The sequence below is a fragment of the Hippoglossus stenolepis genome, chromosome 18, assembly GCF_022539355.2.
Source record: "Hippoglossus stenolepis isolate QCI-W04-F060 chromosome 18, HSTE1.2, whole genome shotgun sequence".
NCBI lineage: Eukaryota > Metazoa > Chordata > Actinopteri > Pleuronectiformes > Pleuronectidae > Hippoglossus > Hippoglossus stenolepis.
Window position 1 is genome coordinate 7731581 of NC_061500.1, and position 16048 is coordinate 7747628.

The window sequence follows — 16048 nt, forward strand, 5'->3', positions numbered from 1 at the left end:
CCATTTCATCCTCCCTGTCTGTATCTCAGTCTTTCAGTCTCCTGATTATCGGTCTCTTCAGGCTTTCAGGCCTCTATGAATCCATCTTCCACCCTCTGCCCACTAATCATGTGAGAAAGGATCAGACAGACTAATCAATCAACCTTTCTCACGGGAGTCTGGATAGAACGTACCTGGGTTCAATAACAGTATCAGGGTCAGATGAGGGCCTATCCACTGTTGACACATGACCTTTGTGGACAGATTAAGTGGTTTTCTACACACGACTGACAGCAGCTTCAATAAGGTCGACACCTTCAAAGATCAGAAAGGTTGTTTGATGTTAAGCTGTTTGATATTCTCCCACAAAGTGAAGCCAAAGCTTCTCCATCACCCCCTGGTGGCTGGCTGCAATATTGGCCTTAAACCCCAACTCCTCCATGTTAGCAGATGGCACATGGACCAAACTATTAAGTCAAAGTTCACGTCAAATCTTTTTTCTCTAACGTTTTGAGTAGTTGTTATCTCAGTTATCATAATTAGTTATGTGATACGATAAAAACGGGTTGAAACATGATTGACAGGTGAGACCGACTCGTCATGGATGAAGTGCTTTTATCAGAATCAAAGGTATTTATTGCCAAGTAGGTTTACACCTACCTGGAATTGGCCTTGGTATATAGGTGCATACAATGAACATAAAACATAAAAACACAATAAGTACTTTACATAAGAAAAAAACAAATATAAAATAAAAAGATATAAAAAGTAAAGTAAATGTAAAATGCAAAATGTAAAATGCAAAATGTAAAACAGGTGGTACATCAATAGCACAGCTCCATCCACCGATCACTACGGCACAGACTGTGGCTCCAAATGACTTCAAAAGATGGTAGCACGTGTATGTGGGTTATATTAATAATAGGAATATTAGAAATATTAGACGCACTGTCCATCTTTATAAACAGTCTATGTCACAGTGTCTTCAGTGGACCATGCTTCTACGCAGGATTGTTTTTGCCTCGGTTTGCAGTCGAGAGACTCAAGAGTTGGCAAATTTTCAAAGTGACTTTCATGGAGAAAAACAACCCATCTCAGGCCTTTCGGTTCTCCTGACACCAACATGGAAAGTTGCCAAAGCATTTAAAGATTAGGCTGCGTGTAGGAAAGGAGCTTACACGTCTTCCTCGAGGTTTGCTGCTCTGCCTCTTCTGTTTGTCTCATCTGTGAATTGATCCATCTTTACGCTTGTGCTCCTGTATGGTTTGTTTTCTGCGATGTTATGCCCCGCCCCATGCATTTCTGTCACACACACAAGAGCCTTTGTGTGCGTTCATATAAACATCCTCTTGTAGAAAGTGATTGATTAGTGACACGTCTCTCTCTCTCTCGCTCTCAGGCTTGGGTCTGAAGAGGCCATACGAGGATGGATTTATGGACGACAAGGACCTCATTAAGAAGATGAAGAGGAATCTGAGGAAAGGTACAAGGAAGCAAAATAAAATAGTCATTATCTGATTGTTTCTTCTTACGGTATTTAAATTATTGCCCATTGGACTAAAACTGAAAAAAAAAAAAAAAGAGTAGATATGAGAATACATACCATCTTATACAAGTTTCATTTAGTGTTGGATTGTCTTTATTTTTTTGTATTCAGACTCAAGTACATAGCAGCACCGCACTCCAGTTGTCTCCATTCTGTGTCTTTTCCCCCCCGTCTGGTTCTCTGCTCTCCACTCTCCTTCAGTTCCTCGGAGGCAGCTCAATATTATCGATTGGTTGCTTTTTAGTAGGCCACCCAATCATCTCCAGCTCTTTCTTCATACAAGGAGAAGATGAACCACGACTAATGGAAGCAGAAAGGCATTTTTAGATATTGACAAACGGGAGAAACAAGATTGAAGGAGAAAGTAAAATAAACTGGCACCTTTATTCATCATGAAAACTAGTCAGTCCTAAAAACCTGCTAAATGGGATTTATTGCAAACACCATCTCTGAAATGGGCCCAGTTTGTCCAACTACAGCTGGATAATTGATACACCCCCAGTAAACCCTTACTCAATCAACCCTAGTCTGCTCTGCTTTTTACTGCAACCCTTCATTTTTCTCTGCATTAGTCTTGGACAGCAAAGCCATAGACTCCAACCAGCCAATGAACGCCCTGATGCGGCTGAACCAGATCCGGCCGGGGCTTCAGTATCGCCTGCTGTCTCAGTCGGGCCCGGTTCACGCTCCGGTCTTCACCATGTCTGTGGATCTGGATGGAACCATTTACGAAGCATCTGGATCGTCCAAGAAGACGGCCAAGCTCCACGTCGCTGTCAAGGTGAGAACAAAATATAAAGACAGAATCAGATGATATTCATGCTCAACCAACAGGAGATCAATAAGCAAGTACATCTAATGAATTTCATCCTCTGAAATCACAAAAGAGCCAGTAATTAAAAAGAGACGATTCTTATTTGGCTACCTGAAGAACTTCCTTAGCTCCAGCTGCGGACAGACCTGTGTGCATCTATGAATATGCCTATTGGTGTGTGTGTGCGTGAGGATGGATGGAGGTGGGCAAATCCATGTAATCCCAAAGTGGTTGTGAACAAAGAGGCTCTCCAGAGCACAGAGCTGGGATAATCCGCTATCCACTCCATTCCCATAAAAGGCTCCATCTCCCCATCTCCCCATCTCCCCCCTTTTCCATTCCCCTTCTCTCTCACTTTCTTTTTCCCATGTTGTCACCTTTTGATCTCTCTTTCTCTGCCTCTATTTCGCCAGTTTTCTCTCTCTCTCTCTCTCTGGTTCAGCAGCTGTAACACAATCGCCTATTTGGGTCAAAAACTTGTTCCTCTGCTTTTCTCCTCTTCCTGCACATCGTTCTGAATGTCTCTGCTGTTCTGTGGCTCGGTTAGGTCACTATAAGTAGTGAGCTGTGTTAATGATGCTTCTGGAAGAGTTTAATATGAAAATAGAGAACTGACGGGTTGCTGTTTGTTTTCTAACTGCCCAGGTATATGACTGTGATAACAGCAGTAAATTCATTTCATCACACTCAAACACCCTGTTAACATCCATCCTGAGTAACCTGATCATAAGTGGACAGGCATGAATACTCCCAAGATGCTTTGAGGAGGCACTTGAGATCTGATCACTCAGACATTCGGAGATGGTCTGGGACACATGGTTCGGCTGAAGGACCGCCTACTCAAACATGCTTTGACCAGCTCGAGTTTCACAATGACCCCAAAGTATTTACACTCCTCACTGTCCATACATCGAGTTATTTGTGGCCATGGGCACATCATTAACACTGACCGCCACATGTCAACTTTGTTTTTTTAAATGAGGGAAATCAGGTTTGATTATAAAGCGATGCAGTGATTCAGTCAGACGTCCTGGCTCCTCTCTCTCAATCTGTCCTTCTCACACTGACACAGTTGAACTGTTACAGACAGAGCAAGGTCTGATCACAAGTAGGCACAGGATCTCAAACAGTCATACTTGAGGCTGTTTGTGATTTTAATATCAAGGGTACATCATTGATCTTGGTCTAAACGTGATTGTCTCATCTCCCCAGGTTCTCCAGGCGATGGGCTACCCGACGGGTTTCGACTCAGACCTGGACCCCATGAGTTCAGATGAGAAGTCGGACGGTGAAGGGAAGAGCGACACGTCCTCACATACGAGCAATAACCCAACTCACACCTCGGACAGCTCCAACACACTGGAGGTGGGGGATAAGAAACGTACAGAAGTAATTAAAGCAAATCCCTTCTAATGTTTTTTGTTAAAGTCTGGCACTGAATTTATGTAAATGAAATGTAACAGTCAATGATTCAAGGGCACAAAAATGCTATTTCTAATGTTTACTGTCCTCAAGTAGAGATGGATCTAGTTAAGTTAGAAGTAAGATGCTTTGACATTAAATCACTTCATCCTCACCCCCTAGGTGCGAACTCAGGGTCCCATACTGACAGCAAGTGGGAAGAATCCTGTCATGGAGCTGAACGAGAAGAGACGAGGCCTCAAATATGAGCTCATCTCTGAAAGTGGAGGCAGCCATGACAAACGTTTCATTATGGAGGTGAGAGTTTCATATTCTGATGCATGCACACATAAAAAAAGAAAGTGCAGAGCCGTATAATTTAACCACAAAGGTATAAAAACAGGTATAAGGTATAAAATAATTTCACGAGTACACATCAATGTGCACTGTAGCCAAAGACCTATACAGAGGCAGAGTCAAGGCCACACACTAACAGGCTGATCGCCGGCAGAGTCAATCAGTCAACTTGGTTCCTGGAGCAAGCCTGTTCTCCGTGGGGTGTGCTGTTTTCAGACACGCCTGGCTGCTCCATCGCTCTGCTGATTGATTAGCAGGCCTGCCTGACAGAAGGGCATTGCTAAACAAGCTGTCCTGTTCAGCCTGACTCACTGGCTGATGACTGATAAACACCACGATAAAAACCACGAGTGGAAACCACTACAACTAGAATTAGATAAGAAAAACTACTGTGGTAGAACTATCATATGGCTCCGGACTAGTTTTCTGTTTCACTTTCTGTGTGTTTACATCTTCAGGTGGAGGTGGACGGGCAGAAGTTTCGTGGGGCAGGCCCCAACAAAAAGGTAGCAAAGGCCAGTGCTGCTCTAGCCGCCCTGGAAAAACTCTTCTCTGGTCCCAACGCAGCTGCAAACAAGAAGAAGAAGATATTGCCTCAGGTAAGGAGCCACAAACAGAGAGGGCACTGCTCCTGTCTGAGGAATGTGCTTTTACATGAAACAACAACCACTAGTAGATTTCCTCTCAAGTCAGTGCAGCTTGAAAAAAAAGATTACGCTTAAAATCTCCTTTCTCACCAGTAACACATCAGAGCCACAAGACCATTGGTCCAATTTGTTTTGCTGGAAGTAATCAATAACACTGAGTTTAACAACTGTCTAATCGGATCAGTACTGGACAGTGATCAGATTTAGTTACTGAGCCTGTGGTCTAACAGACTCGTGAACAATGAGGCCCGTAATGCATTAGAACAGTGTCTTCAATACGTGTGTGGTTTGTTTCTGTGGCCCCTTCATGCAGATATCTGTGTATGCAAATTCCAAATATTATTTTACATTTCAATGTTTGAAGCAAACTCACGTGTGGTGTATACTGTGTGTGTGCTCAGACTAAAGGAGCCCTGGCGGCAGCGGCAGCGGCCTCAGCAGTAGCAGCTCAGGTCGCCAGAGGAAGAGGAAGAGCAGCACTCGCGAGAGGAGCCTTCGTCAGTGCAGCTGCACCTGGATACGTCACGCAAGGTAGGGAGCGTTACCTCCACCAACAAGTGTGTTATTAGCATGATTACACAAAAACTACTGGACGGATTACCACGGAACTTGGGGAAAAGATGTGATACGAGTCAAGAAAAAACTCATTACATTTTTGTGCAGATCCAGGATCGACTCCCTCGCGATTCCTTCCCACTTTTTGTTCTGGAGAATATTTTATCAGGTTTATTTCATATTTGACATGGTTTTTGCAGAGTTGGCATTTTCTTTTACCCCAAGCTTCACGGTATTGACCTTTTCTTCTGCTTTAGGAAGTTAGCATCATTTTCCCCTGCAGTCGTATGGGAAATATCACAGGCGACCATCCTGCAGTGCAGGACAGTAGCTGGAGAACTCAATGATAAACTGGGTTATCAGAAAATCATGCAGCAAAACTGTCCTGTGATTATGTTGGAGTTTTTGGTAGTGATATTAAGATCTCAGTTAGTGCCGAACATCAACCAATATGACTTAGATTCATGTTATGAAGGAGTGTAGCTTCTACTCTAGAATCTAGACAGGCCCGAAACACTCATCTGAACTCAGTGTTGAAAGGAGCAGTCTGGAATTTAACAAGTGCACAACTAAACTGGCCCCTGTAACCTCCTCCTCCTCAACAGGCTTCGGGACGCCATATGGCTACAGCCCTGCTGCAGCAGCTGCTCCTGCATACGGTATGTGCTCCATGTTTGTTTTCCAGTCCACTCCTCATCCATCCTCCGTCTTTAAGCTTCTCGTACCTTCTCCCCTCTCTAAACCACAGTTTCCCCTCAATCTACCACAACTGCTAACAAAACTAAATCACTCTTCAGTGAGTTTGTACCGCCAACTGCCTCTTTGCTCCAATGTCTCGATAGTTCTAGTGTTTGGCTCTGATTTTCATTCATAATTAACCAAGTTTGACCAATGGCTCTTTGTTGCTTCAAACTAATTAGTGTGTACGCCTCGTCCGCTCACTGGTTTCTTAAACTGCTTGTTGCCTCTCAAACCCTCGTCTCTAATGGAGCTGCCAGTGTCAAAATTCCCAGAAATTGATGGCTGTTATGATGAAACAAACATGCAAACACACACCTACGCACACAGACCGTAAATTAACCCAGACACCCACTGTTCTGCCGTCAGATTCATTTCTGCTCAGCTTATCAGGAGACATAGTGCGAGTTCCTCACTTCTCACGCTGTTATTTAAGACGGGCTGGCGGGGCAGCTCCGGCACTTTACTCTGCTCCCGTCATGATGATGCTGCTGCTACAGGGTTTCAATGTCCTCCCTCTCTCTCCCACACACAAACATTAATGACTTAACTCTACACTTGTCCTTAAACTTTAACAGCGTAGCTATTGGTGCAAAATCCACTGAATACATCTCAACTGAACATTAGTCATATTGACCAACAGACTGGGCCTTGTGTGGTGTGTGTACACATGTAGCACTGCTGAGGCCCCTCTGTCCACGCTGCAGCTCAGCCTTTGAAAGGCTCTTATGTGCTTGGAGAAACTGGTCTGAGGCCTCGGGCAGGCGTTAAGTTGCCCCCGGAGGACCCAGCAGTCCCGAACATGAAGCGCACCTCAGTTCAAGTGTTCACGAGATCTGGAACTCTGCGTCCGTTTGCCATGTTTCCTTCACTGTCAACAGACTTCACATGTTATTATTGTGAAGGCCACACTGGGAGAAATACTCAGAATTCAATGGTAGGTGCTGCTTATCCAAGTAGCACATTTCAATGTTATTTTGTCAATGGCCGTGACATCTAAAAATTAAAAAGGGCAGTCAGTAGATTACTTCATGAACAGCCAACAAAAACACTTAAACGTCAACAGATCTCAGACTAATAAATTAGAACACGTGTGTTCTGAAATTAGCTTCAGCCATCTGCTTTCTTCTCTTTAACCCTGAATCTGTCTCCACCTCGGTTCCTCTAACCGCTGACTAACAGCTGACTACAAACGTCCCTGCCTGTCCTCACACACCCCGTTGGGGACGCCTGTTGTGTAGTGAGCACACAAACACTTGGTGATTTGTTGCCCTGGACTCATGCAGAGCTGTGCTCTTCTCGTGTCTCCCCTCTAGGTTTGCCCAAGAGAATGCTTCTGTTGCCTGTCATGAAAGTTCCCGCCTACCCCGTCCCCCACTACCACTTCTTTTAGCCTTTCAGGAGACATGCAAACCAAACGCACCTTTTTCTAGAAGGGAATCTCGGTCTGTGTTTGTTTTTTTCTACAATATCAGTGATGGGGGATTAAGGACTTGAGCTGAAGATTTGTAAAGCGCTTTTATTTTTTGCTTTTTGTTGCGTTTCTTTTTCATACCGTTTCCAAAAACTTTGAAATACTGCAGGTTTAAGTTCTTAAAGAAACTTGAAGGATTTGTACTGTGAATTGTTACCTCATTCTCTGAGTCTAAATTATATATCTATATGGACCTTTTGTTATTTTGCTTATTCTTTGCTCGGACGAGGATAGCCTTTGCGATACGAGACAAGCAAGACACACATTCTCTGTAAAAAGAAACAATGTGAGCTGTGCGAAGGATGTATAGGAGAAAATAAATTATGTTGAAAAATGAATAAAGTTTATCTCCTACAAAAGTAAGACTTGCCTGGTGTATATCTGATTTAAAAGTTTTCAGCTCCTGCAGAAGGATCTTTTAAGCACTCTATAAAAACTACAAACAGTAGGGATCTAAACTAACGTTTCAACATCAAGCTTTAATATTCCAGCCTCATATATTCATCGATTGGATTTAAAGCTTTCCCCATTCCCCGGCATCTCTACTTGCATCCTTTTGACCCTCAGCTTACAGTCGGACGAGGAGGAGAAGACAAAGGATGAATTTAGAAAGCTCTTGTTAGATCCTGCGTCTTGCATTCGGCTGCACGATCTCATTACCTGATGTGGATTAGTGTTTGGCAGCCTTCCCACAGCCACCACCTACAGTACATACGGACGGCTTATATACAGCGTGCTGCTTTTTTCATCAGCAGTGTAATATTCGGGATGAATTTAATCTGCTTTAAAAAGGCTCCAAAATAAAAGACAAATATTTACTTCTACATAGACTCCCTCTATATTAACATTTTTCATGTCCTCATAATTATCACATTAGAAAGAATCAATTGAGCCACTGACGCTTGTTCTCAAAACAACCCATGATGAATATCACAAGCATGACCTAATATTTAAGTAAAAAATTAACAAACTGATCATTTAAAAACAAGGAACGTGGATAAACTAAAGGTCAAAGGTCAGTACCTGTCTATCTAGAGTTAAACCGGCCGTTCTCCACGTCTTGGTCATCAACCAGCGAGATAAACCCTGACGACGTCTTCATGTTTACGGCCATGAGGCGCAGCCATTGGATGAGAGGATACTGTATCTTGTCCAATGGTTGGTTTTTATAAAAACTCACATCAGAAAAGCTTTACTTCAATCTTACATGATAGATTATTTGCATCTGTTAGTGTGTGTATTCTTTTCCTTTTATACTTTGGTTTGATTTAATTTCTTACTGCACACAGAGCCAAAGCCCCACAGAGAGGATTTACCTCCAAATCTGATTAATCTGTGTCTGATCCCATTTTCACTCTTTACATTCTTAGCATCCTACAACCGCATAAATACCTGAATACATATTCTAAAAACTCATTTTTGGTTTGATTAGTTCACCATAAAAACTCACAGCACGGAGAGCAACAGTAGCCGTATCAATCAGAACCAGGCTTCCTCTTAGCCCCTTCAGTCTTTATGCTAAGCTAATTAGCGGCTGGCTTTAACATGACAAATCCTTAAAAGTGAAGCCAAATCCTCTTGATTGCCCCCTGGTGGCTGTCTGCAGTAAAGGTCATGAACCCTGACTCCTCCATGTTATCAGTTGGGACATGAACCAAACTCAAATGTCCAAGTTGAAAATTATTAGACTGTCATCTTAGGTCGTTCTCATCCCATTGATGTTTGTCCAACTGTTTCCAGTAACTTTGTTTTAATTAGTTATTTGATGCCATAAAATATTTTAGCTTCATTTTTGTAAAACGGGAGGAAGTGGAGACACGTCGTCCATCTTTATTTCCACTTCTAATTTACTCATGAGATATTGATCCTCTCACCCGGCTCTCGGCAGCAAAAGCAGAAATAAGTCCATTAACCCAAATGTCCCAAACATTTTTTAATTTAAATCAAGGGGCCATTCCCATTTGACACCTGATTTTTGCATCCTCCAGTGGACTTGAAGTTATCTTACCCCAAAAATCTCTTTAACCCATTAAACTCATTGTGTTTAGCTAAACAAAGAACTTTATAACAGTCTGATTTATTCATAAATTACTCCCATTCTCTCTCTCCTTCCTTCATCTGTCTGCAGGGGGACTTTTCATTGACAATCCCTTCTACCAGCCGCGGACCCTCGCTCCATTTATCATCCACCTGGGCCCCCAGGATCTCTTCTCTGACTTCTAGATGAAGCAGGTTTTTGGATTCTCTTGTCACTCTCACATGCCCACCTGTTTTTCTGTCCCTGTGGGTGGGCTGCCTTTCTGACCCCGGCTGACGGACTCACGGATGCTTATCAGTTTTTGTTTGATCAGTCCACTGGGGGGAAATAAAACTTTTCAGCAGAACTGTCCAACCCACAGACCCAGAGGCTCGAAGCGCCTCTCTCCCATTTTCTCCCCTCTCCATCCAGATGGTCTCGTCGGAGGAGGAGGGCGACTTTCCAATAAGCAATACTCGGATTTTACGGAAAACGTTCAGCTGCGACTGTGCGAGGCTTTGGCTGAACCTCTGTCTTTCTTATAGCAATACATCTGAACTCGTCTCTTTGAGCTCAACTTACTTGAGAAGATGTGAATGTTCGATGGAGTTTTACCCAACACAGCATTGCAATAGTTCATTTTGATTGTATATTCATTGTATGTGTGTGTGTACGTGTGGCTATAACGTTACTATATACACATATGTATGGTGTATGTTTCTATAATGATGTGTTGATGATAATATTACTATACGATGATGTATTTATGTAAATACTCTACAAAATATAACTATTGTTGGTATAAATTATTTTAGAATTATAAAGTGAAATCTAACTAATATCACAGTATAGCTTTCTTCCAATTTTATATACACTGAGCAATTGAAGCTAGTTCTAGAAGATGCAATATTATCTTTGGTATTCCTATTAACCCTGTGCTGTTAGAATTATAATGCTTCCTTCTTTCTTTCCTTCACTTTTCCTCTATCTTTGATGTCTTTCTGAGCACGTTCTCCGCTGCCCGAGGTTTGTTTACATGGGCTGGACAAAGAAGTGCTCACACACTCATAACCTGATCCACACACACACACTTCATGTCAGAAAGCACATTTTCTATAGTCTCACTGCTGGCAGGGAACACTGTTGTTACAAATACTGTACGTGTATAATATGTGTATACTCTGATGTACGTGCTCCTCCCTTCTAACATGAACGGACTCCCCCATCGACACACTGGCCTTAGGGACACAAAGCACAGCTCTATGACACCGCTAAAAGCTCCTCCCTGCTGCAAACACATTCACACACTCCTCCCTCCATCCTCCTCTGGCCCGTCTCCACTATGAAGTGATGCTGCTGGTGGCAGGAACACAAAAAGGCCAAGTTAACACAGTGGGAAGGACACCACACAGACTACTGGCAATCTAAAGATAAAGCCCGGCTAAGATTTTAGAGAGCAGGACATTGAATTGGATTCATATGGTTCTGTCTCTTATTATTTGCCCAAACTGATTTCTCCTGTAGCATTTTCGAGTGGATTTATGGGGGTGGACACATTTCAGCAGTTGTTGACATCAACTGAATAGATGTTTTGAAGCTTATTAGTGTTTTACCATATGATGCCTTTGCCACAACATCTGAGCAAAGAAGATAAAACCTGGTTAGACCCAAGATCCATGTTTCAGCGACCACGGCTGCCTGTGACCAACTGAGGAAAAGATACCTAGATATAAGAAAATGTACCAGAAGCTCCTTCAAAAGCCTTAAAGACTCTAAAAACTCTGTCAAATGATCAGAGTATTGGTCTATGACATTAAACTCATCCGAATAAGAAACAAAGTCCAAGTTTAGCATAAACCATCATAGTTATCAAGTAGAGTTTTAGATTCAGTTCATCTGTTTCAGTTGGACTTGTTCTGTTCCTGGTTGATCAGCGTTGCCAACTCGTGATTGGTTCCCCTGTTGTGACATCACTTTTCTACAACTGAACCTCTGGTCAAATTAGTGAGAAAAGCAAAGAACAAACACAGATGCAGAAACAGTTCCAGCTGTAGTGGAGCTTATTTTCATGTGAGACCCCGTCATTTATAAAAGGAAGCTGATTGTAAAAATGTGTGTTCAGAGCCTTTACTGTGCTTTTTAATGGAACTATTTAAAGACACCAGTAACCACATGTGAGGAAGCAAAATTAGATTCTGAGATCAAAATGTCTTGTAAAAGAAAAATGTTGATACTGACTTTGTATTTGAGGCAGAGGTTGAGTCATTTGAAGATTTGAAGCCTCTTCGTGTCATTTATGGTTCTTCATCTTCTTTTCCCACTGACCTCAGCTCCCTGTCACTGTCCTGGTTTCTGCAGAGGAATTTATGGAAGAGAGAGAGTTTTGTTGGTTTTAATTTCTTATCACTACTTGACAGTATAATGGTAGTGTTGTGAGTCATACCCAGCACATAGTCAATTTACATGGTAATTATTAGACAGAGATGGCGTCAAACTGTGGTTTTCTGGTGTCACAGCGCTGCATGGGCTTAAAAATCTCCACACACACAGTACCAGGGAGAATTCAGGCAAATGTCTGTGGTGCTTACATGCTTCTTCGTTTTCTTACCCTCTAATAGAGACAATATGTCAGTCAGCAGAGGTAAACTGAACAGAATGTGCATCACAATGCTTTGATTCTCCTCATGCTCGCCTTGATCTGGGCGCCAGCTTGATCTCCTGTGTTGTGCCAACTTCGATTCCACTAAAACGTCTCGAGAACGAGACAACAGACTCACTGAGGTTTTTCAAAACAGGTAAAATTAGACTCAAATGTTTGTGACGTCACTGAAGATGGAAGAAAGTGCGACACCGAGCTATGATGAAGAGGTTGGAGGTTGTGCGGTTGTGTCAGAGCAGTGAAGTCAATTCTACCACTGGTTTTAATCCTCTGCCATGTTAATGTGTCGTCCTGCCCTGCAGGAATCTGTATTTAAAATCACAGAAACTTCATTATACACAGCCATTAATCCATTTTAGAAATGTAATTGGCCCTTAAAAATGTTTAATTGCACAAAAGCTGCTACACCACTATGCTGCAAATTAAAACTTAATAGATACAGCATTTTATTTGCTAATCTTTGTTTACATACAGTGTGGAAATGCATCAGGTTTGAATTTACCAGAGTAAATTAGCAGCTTTAAATTGCTTAAGCATTAAAATACTTCCCTGACAGTTTTATCGTTGCATCTCCATGTTTATCGTTTATGGATCTTTGCAGCACACAGTTTTGATTATTCTCAGCTTTTCCCTGCGGCTTTCCAGCAGATCCCAGCGCACGTGTAGTCGTCTCATTTCCAAAAACTCTCCAACAAGAATCTGACGCTGCTTTACCGAGACTTTTCATCCTCTTGTGGAATTCACACACAGGTGAATAACTTGGAGCTTTGCTGTGTTGAAACAGACTCTCCCTCTCTCCAGATGGCCCACATTAATAAGGCAGACGCATACCTCAGTGAGCAACCTTTTCATTTCCCCTCAGACGGAACAGACACAGTCACCCGGGCTACTGACCCTGTCCTCTTGGTCTGTTGGCTGGACAACTGCTCTCAGAGGAAACGTGGCAGAGCCCAGGGAGACACAGTCAGTCTAAAAGTGGCAGAAAGCGTCTGGTGGGACTGTACAAGCTGATCCACAGCTGGCTGGTCATTTCATCTCGTTAGGCAGAGGTCCCACAGATTGTATCTCAGAAAAAGGAGGTTCGATTTTTGGCCCTGTCTTTTGGTTCGTTGGTTTTTTTGTCAGCAGAATTTTACAAAAATGTACTGAGCAGATTTTCAAATAAATTGACACTAGGACAGGACATCAACCAGGAAGAACCCGTTAGATTTGAATGCATATCCAGTAAGATTTTTCACTTTCTAAAATTCCTAGATATGATTTCCCAGGTAATACTTTATCTGAGAGTGTGTGAAATTTGGTGCAGCTTGATTGAACTTAAGGGGACTGTTGGTCTACTGGGTGCCATTCTAGTTATTTATAAATGTATTGAGGTGCAAAAACAAATCAGTGATGTTATATTTAAAATTTTACTCCTAGTACCTTTCCCCGTACTGAATAAAGATGAAAACCAGCCACACTTTACTTTGAAACTCCTCAGAATGATATGTTTTCCTGAAGAATGGCTCTCGGTGGCAGGCTCGGGACGGTCACGTCTGTGTGGATAGATTTTCTAGAGACTAATGGGTGTTTGTGCTGGACCTGAGCTTTGATGGATGTTGTTCCTGCTCCAGCGATCCCTAGAAATTTCTCTAACCGTGGCAGCCATTGTCAACATACTCGCCTCCCTCTCCCTGCATCTACAGTTTTACTAACACTGCCCGTCTGTGGGCGTTCAACAACAACAACAACTTACACCTGTAATCCAAGAAGCACAAAACAAACACGACCAGTGCACCCACACATCCTTCTCAGGGCTACCTGACACATGTATATGCAAATGGCCACACACTTCCGAGCACACATGTAATCATATATGTAAATATTTCAGCATTCGGTCCGAGCACATTAAGACAGCATGACATTCTCTGCTTTGTATATAACACTTATGATTGTACTGTATGTGGTCAGTCATACAAGTGGTTAGGCCTCGTTTGTACTCTAGGATTTGAGCCATGTATGAAAACACGTCCCCATATCTCCATGTATTATCTTGGTGCTTTACAATGGGCTGCCTGTAGCACTGTACAAAATAGGTTTCACTTTTTAGTTTGCTTTTCTGGAAGAACAGCAGTTACATGTTAAGAGGGAGGAGTTCCGTCATCAAAGAACGTTATTTTAGCATCAAACACAAGAGGCTTTGCATGTTTAGATGCTGCGGTTTGTTCATTAGATCAGTATGAAGTGTTTTTGTTGCCAGGTAACATCAGGTTTTTGGACTTTCTATCTGGAGACCACGTAAGCTCCGTTTCCCAAAGGCTCCTCTTTATCTTCGCTGCCAGGTCAAAGGTCAAGAAGCAAATTGATGCAGAGATGCTTTTGGGAAATGGGGTTAGGTTCGTTCTTTAAGACGGGATTTATCCAGACACCGAAGCCTCTAAAGCCTTTGTGACACAAATCTGATCATCTCGGCAGCCTCAGAAGTGAAACTCTATTCAGTACGTGGTCTGATCTTCACCGTCTAGACAGCTACAAAATGTCAGGTTAGTGAGAAAAAAAAAACAAAGCAGCTCTGAAAATCTATCCTCTAAGGAAAACTTGCTCGTTCTTGTATTAGCGCAGAGAGCAGTGAGAGAAGAGTTTCACGAAGAGCCTGAGAGACACAAACAAGTTCAACTGAGCTCTGCAGAGCAGCAGAAATAGATCCTGGATCACATTTCAACTGCTGAGGCAAAGTTAACCAGACTAACTGCTGAGCAGATCATTTTCTCTGGGTGTGTGCGTGTGAGAGTCGAGTTGAGGAAAATGGGTGTGTGTGTGTCTGACCTGCACAGAAACTCGTGGGGAAGGGGAGATATTTCACACCCACACCCACACCCACACACACACACACACACACAGAGCATGCTGTTGCATACTTCCTGGTCAACTGATATCCAATTTCCTCCTGATAAACGATCAAAGCATCATTTTGGTTGAGAATGTACGCTGTTGTTGAAGTGATTGTAGAGTAGAATGTATTTACTCATAGAAAGAGTAAACTTACTTTTTGTAGAGAAGCATATACAGAATATATATGGATACATACATATATATATATATATATATATATATATACACACACGCATCTATATATCTTTTGAACTACTCGTGTGTGTGTGTGTGTGTGTGTGTGTGTGTGTGTGTGTGTGAGTTGTTTTGGGCGCATCCACCCTTTTACGATTTAATATTTCTTTCCCCTTTTTAAATTTTTATTTATGATGCTTTGACAACGGTAGCGTTTTATGAGTGACAAGTTGTTCCTGTAAATATTATTTTTATCAATTTATTTTATTTTTGACAAAAGGGGATTAAAAGAGACTTTTTCATGATGCTGCCTATGAAATTATAAAGTTATATCTGTCCTCAGAATCTATTTGATCCGAGTCAATTTTGACATGTAAACGGTGAGTGTTTCAAAAGAGACCGATGACAATGAATGTGGGATTATTTTAAGTCACTGTATTGATCATTTTAATTGGTAGCAACATTCACAGCGGTGAAGATCTCTGGGCGTCACTGTTCTCGACATATTCTGCTTGATGAAATGAAAATAAAACTGAGAAAGTGCTGAATCTCTGGATGGACGTTTCTTTTCATCATCTCTGAAAACTGAAACTGAGGAAGCGACCGGCGTGTGTTTGAACATTTGATGATTATCAAATCTATTTTATAACCCGGTGTTTACTTTGCTGTATTTCAACATTACGCTACAGGACACGCTTAAAAAAATATAAAGAAAACAATACTAGCACAATGTGATACCATTATAGCATTTGAAATACACCGAGCAAATACATACTAAATAGACTAAATCAACAGATAGATGCTAGCAGCAGGCTA

At 42.1% G+C, this 16048-nt stretch overlaps 1 protein-coding gene and 1 long non-coding RNA gene across 7 annotated transcripts in view; one reads left to right on the forward strand and one right to left on the reverse strand.

Moving 5' to 3' along the window:
* The window catches only part of LOC118125960 (spermatid perinuclear RNA binding protein), a 79623-nt gene extending 63843 nt beyond the window's left edge, over nt 1-15780 (forward strand). For 3 of the 6 annotated variants that reach the window (XM_035185069.2, XM_035185068.2, XM_035185067.2), the window contains 8 exons: nt 1379-1462; nt 2098-2306; nt 3552-3728; nt 3924-4058; nt 4556-4696; nt 5146-5275; nt 5905-5958; nt 9640-15780. In XM_035185069.2, the coding sequence (XP_035040960.1) occupies nt 1379-1462; nt 2098-2306; nt 3552-3728; nt 3924-4058; nt 4556-4696; nt 5146-5275; nt 5905-5958; nt 9640-9734 (1025 nt within the window). In that variant the 3' untranslated portion in view covers nt 9735-15780. Of the gene's footprint in view, nt 1-1378; nt 1463-2097; nt 2307-3551; nt 3729-3923; nt 4059-4555; nt 4697-5145; nt 5276-5904; nt 5959-7353; nt 7875-9639 lie in introns of those variants that run through there. The other 3 variants (XM_035185071.2, XM_035185070.2, XM_035185072.2) reach the window with 3 other exon arrangements.
* Nucleotides 578-11880, reverse strand: LOC118125962. Its single transcript, XR_004698898.2, has 3 exons — nt 11767-11880; nt 1583-2298; nt 578-1452 (listed from the first exon to the last, which is right to left on the reverse strand). It is a non-coding gene; the product is annotated as an uncharacterized LOC118125962 (long non-coding RNA).
* Nucleotides 15781-16048: the final 268 nt, after the last annotated feature.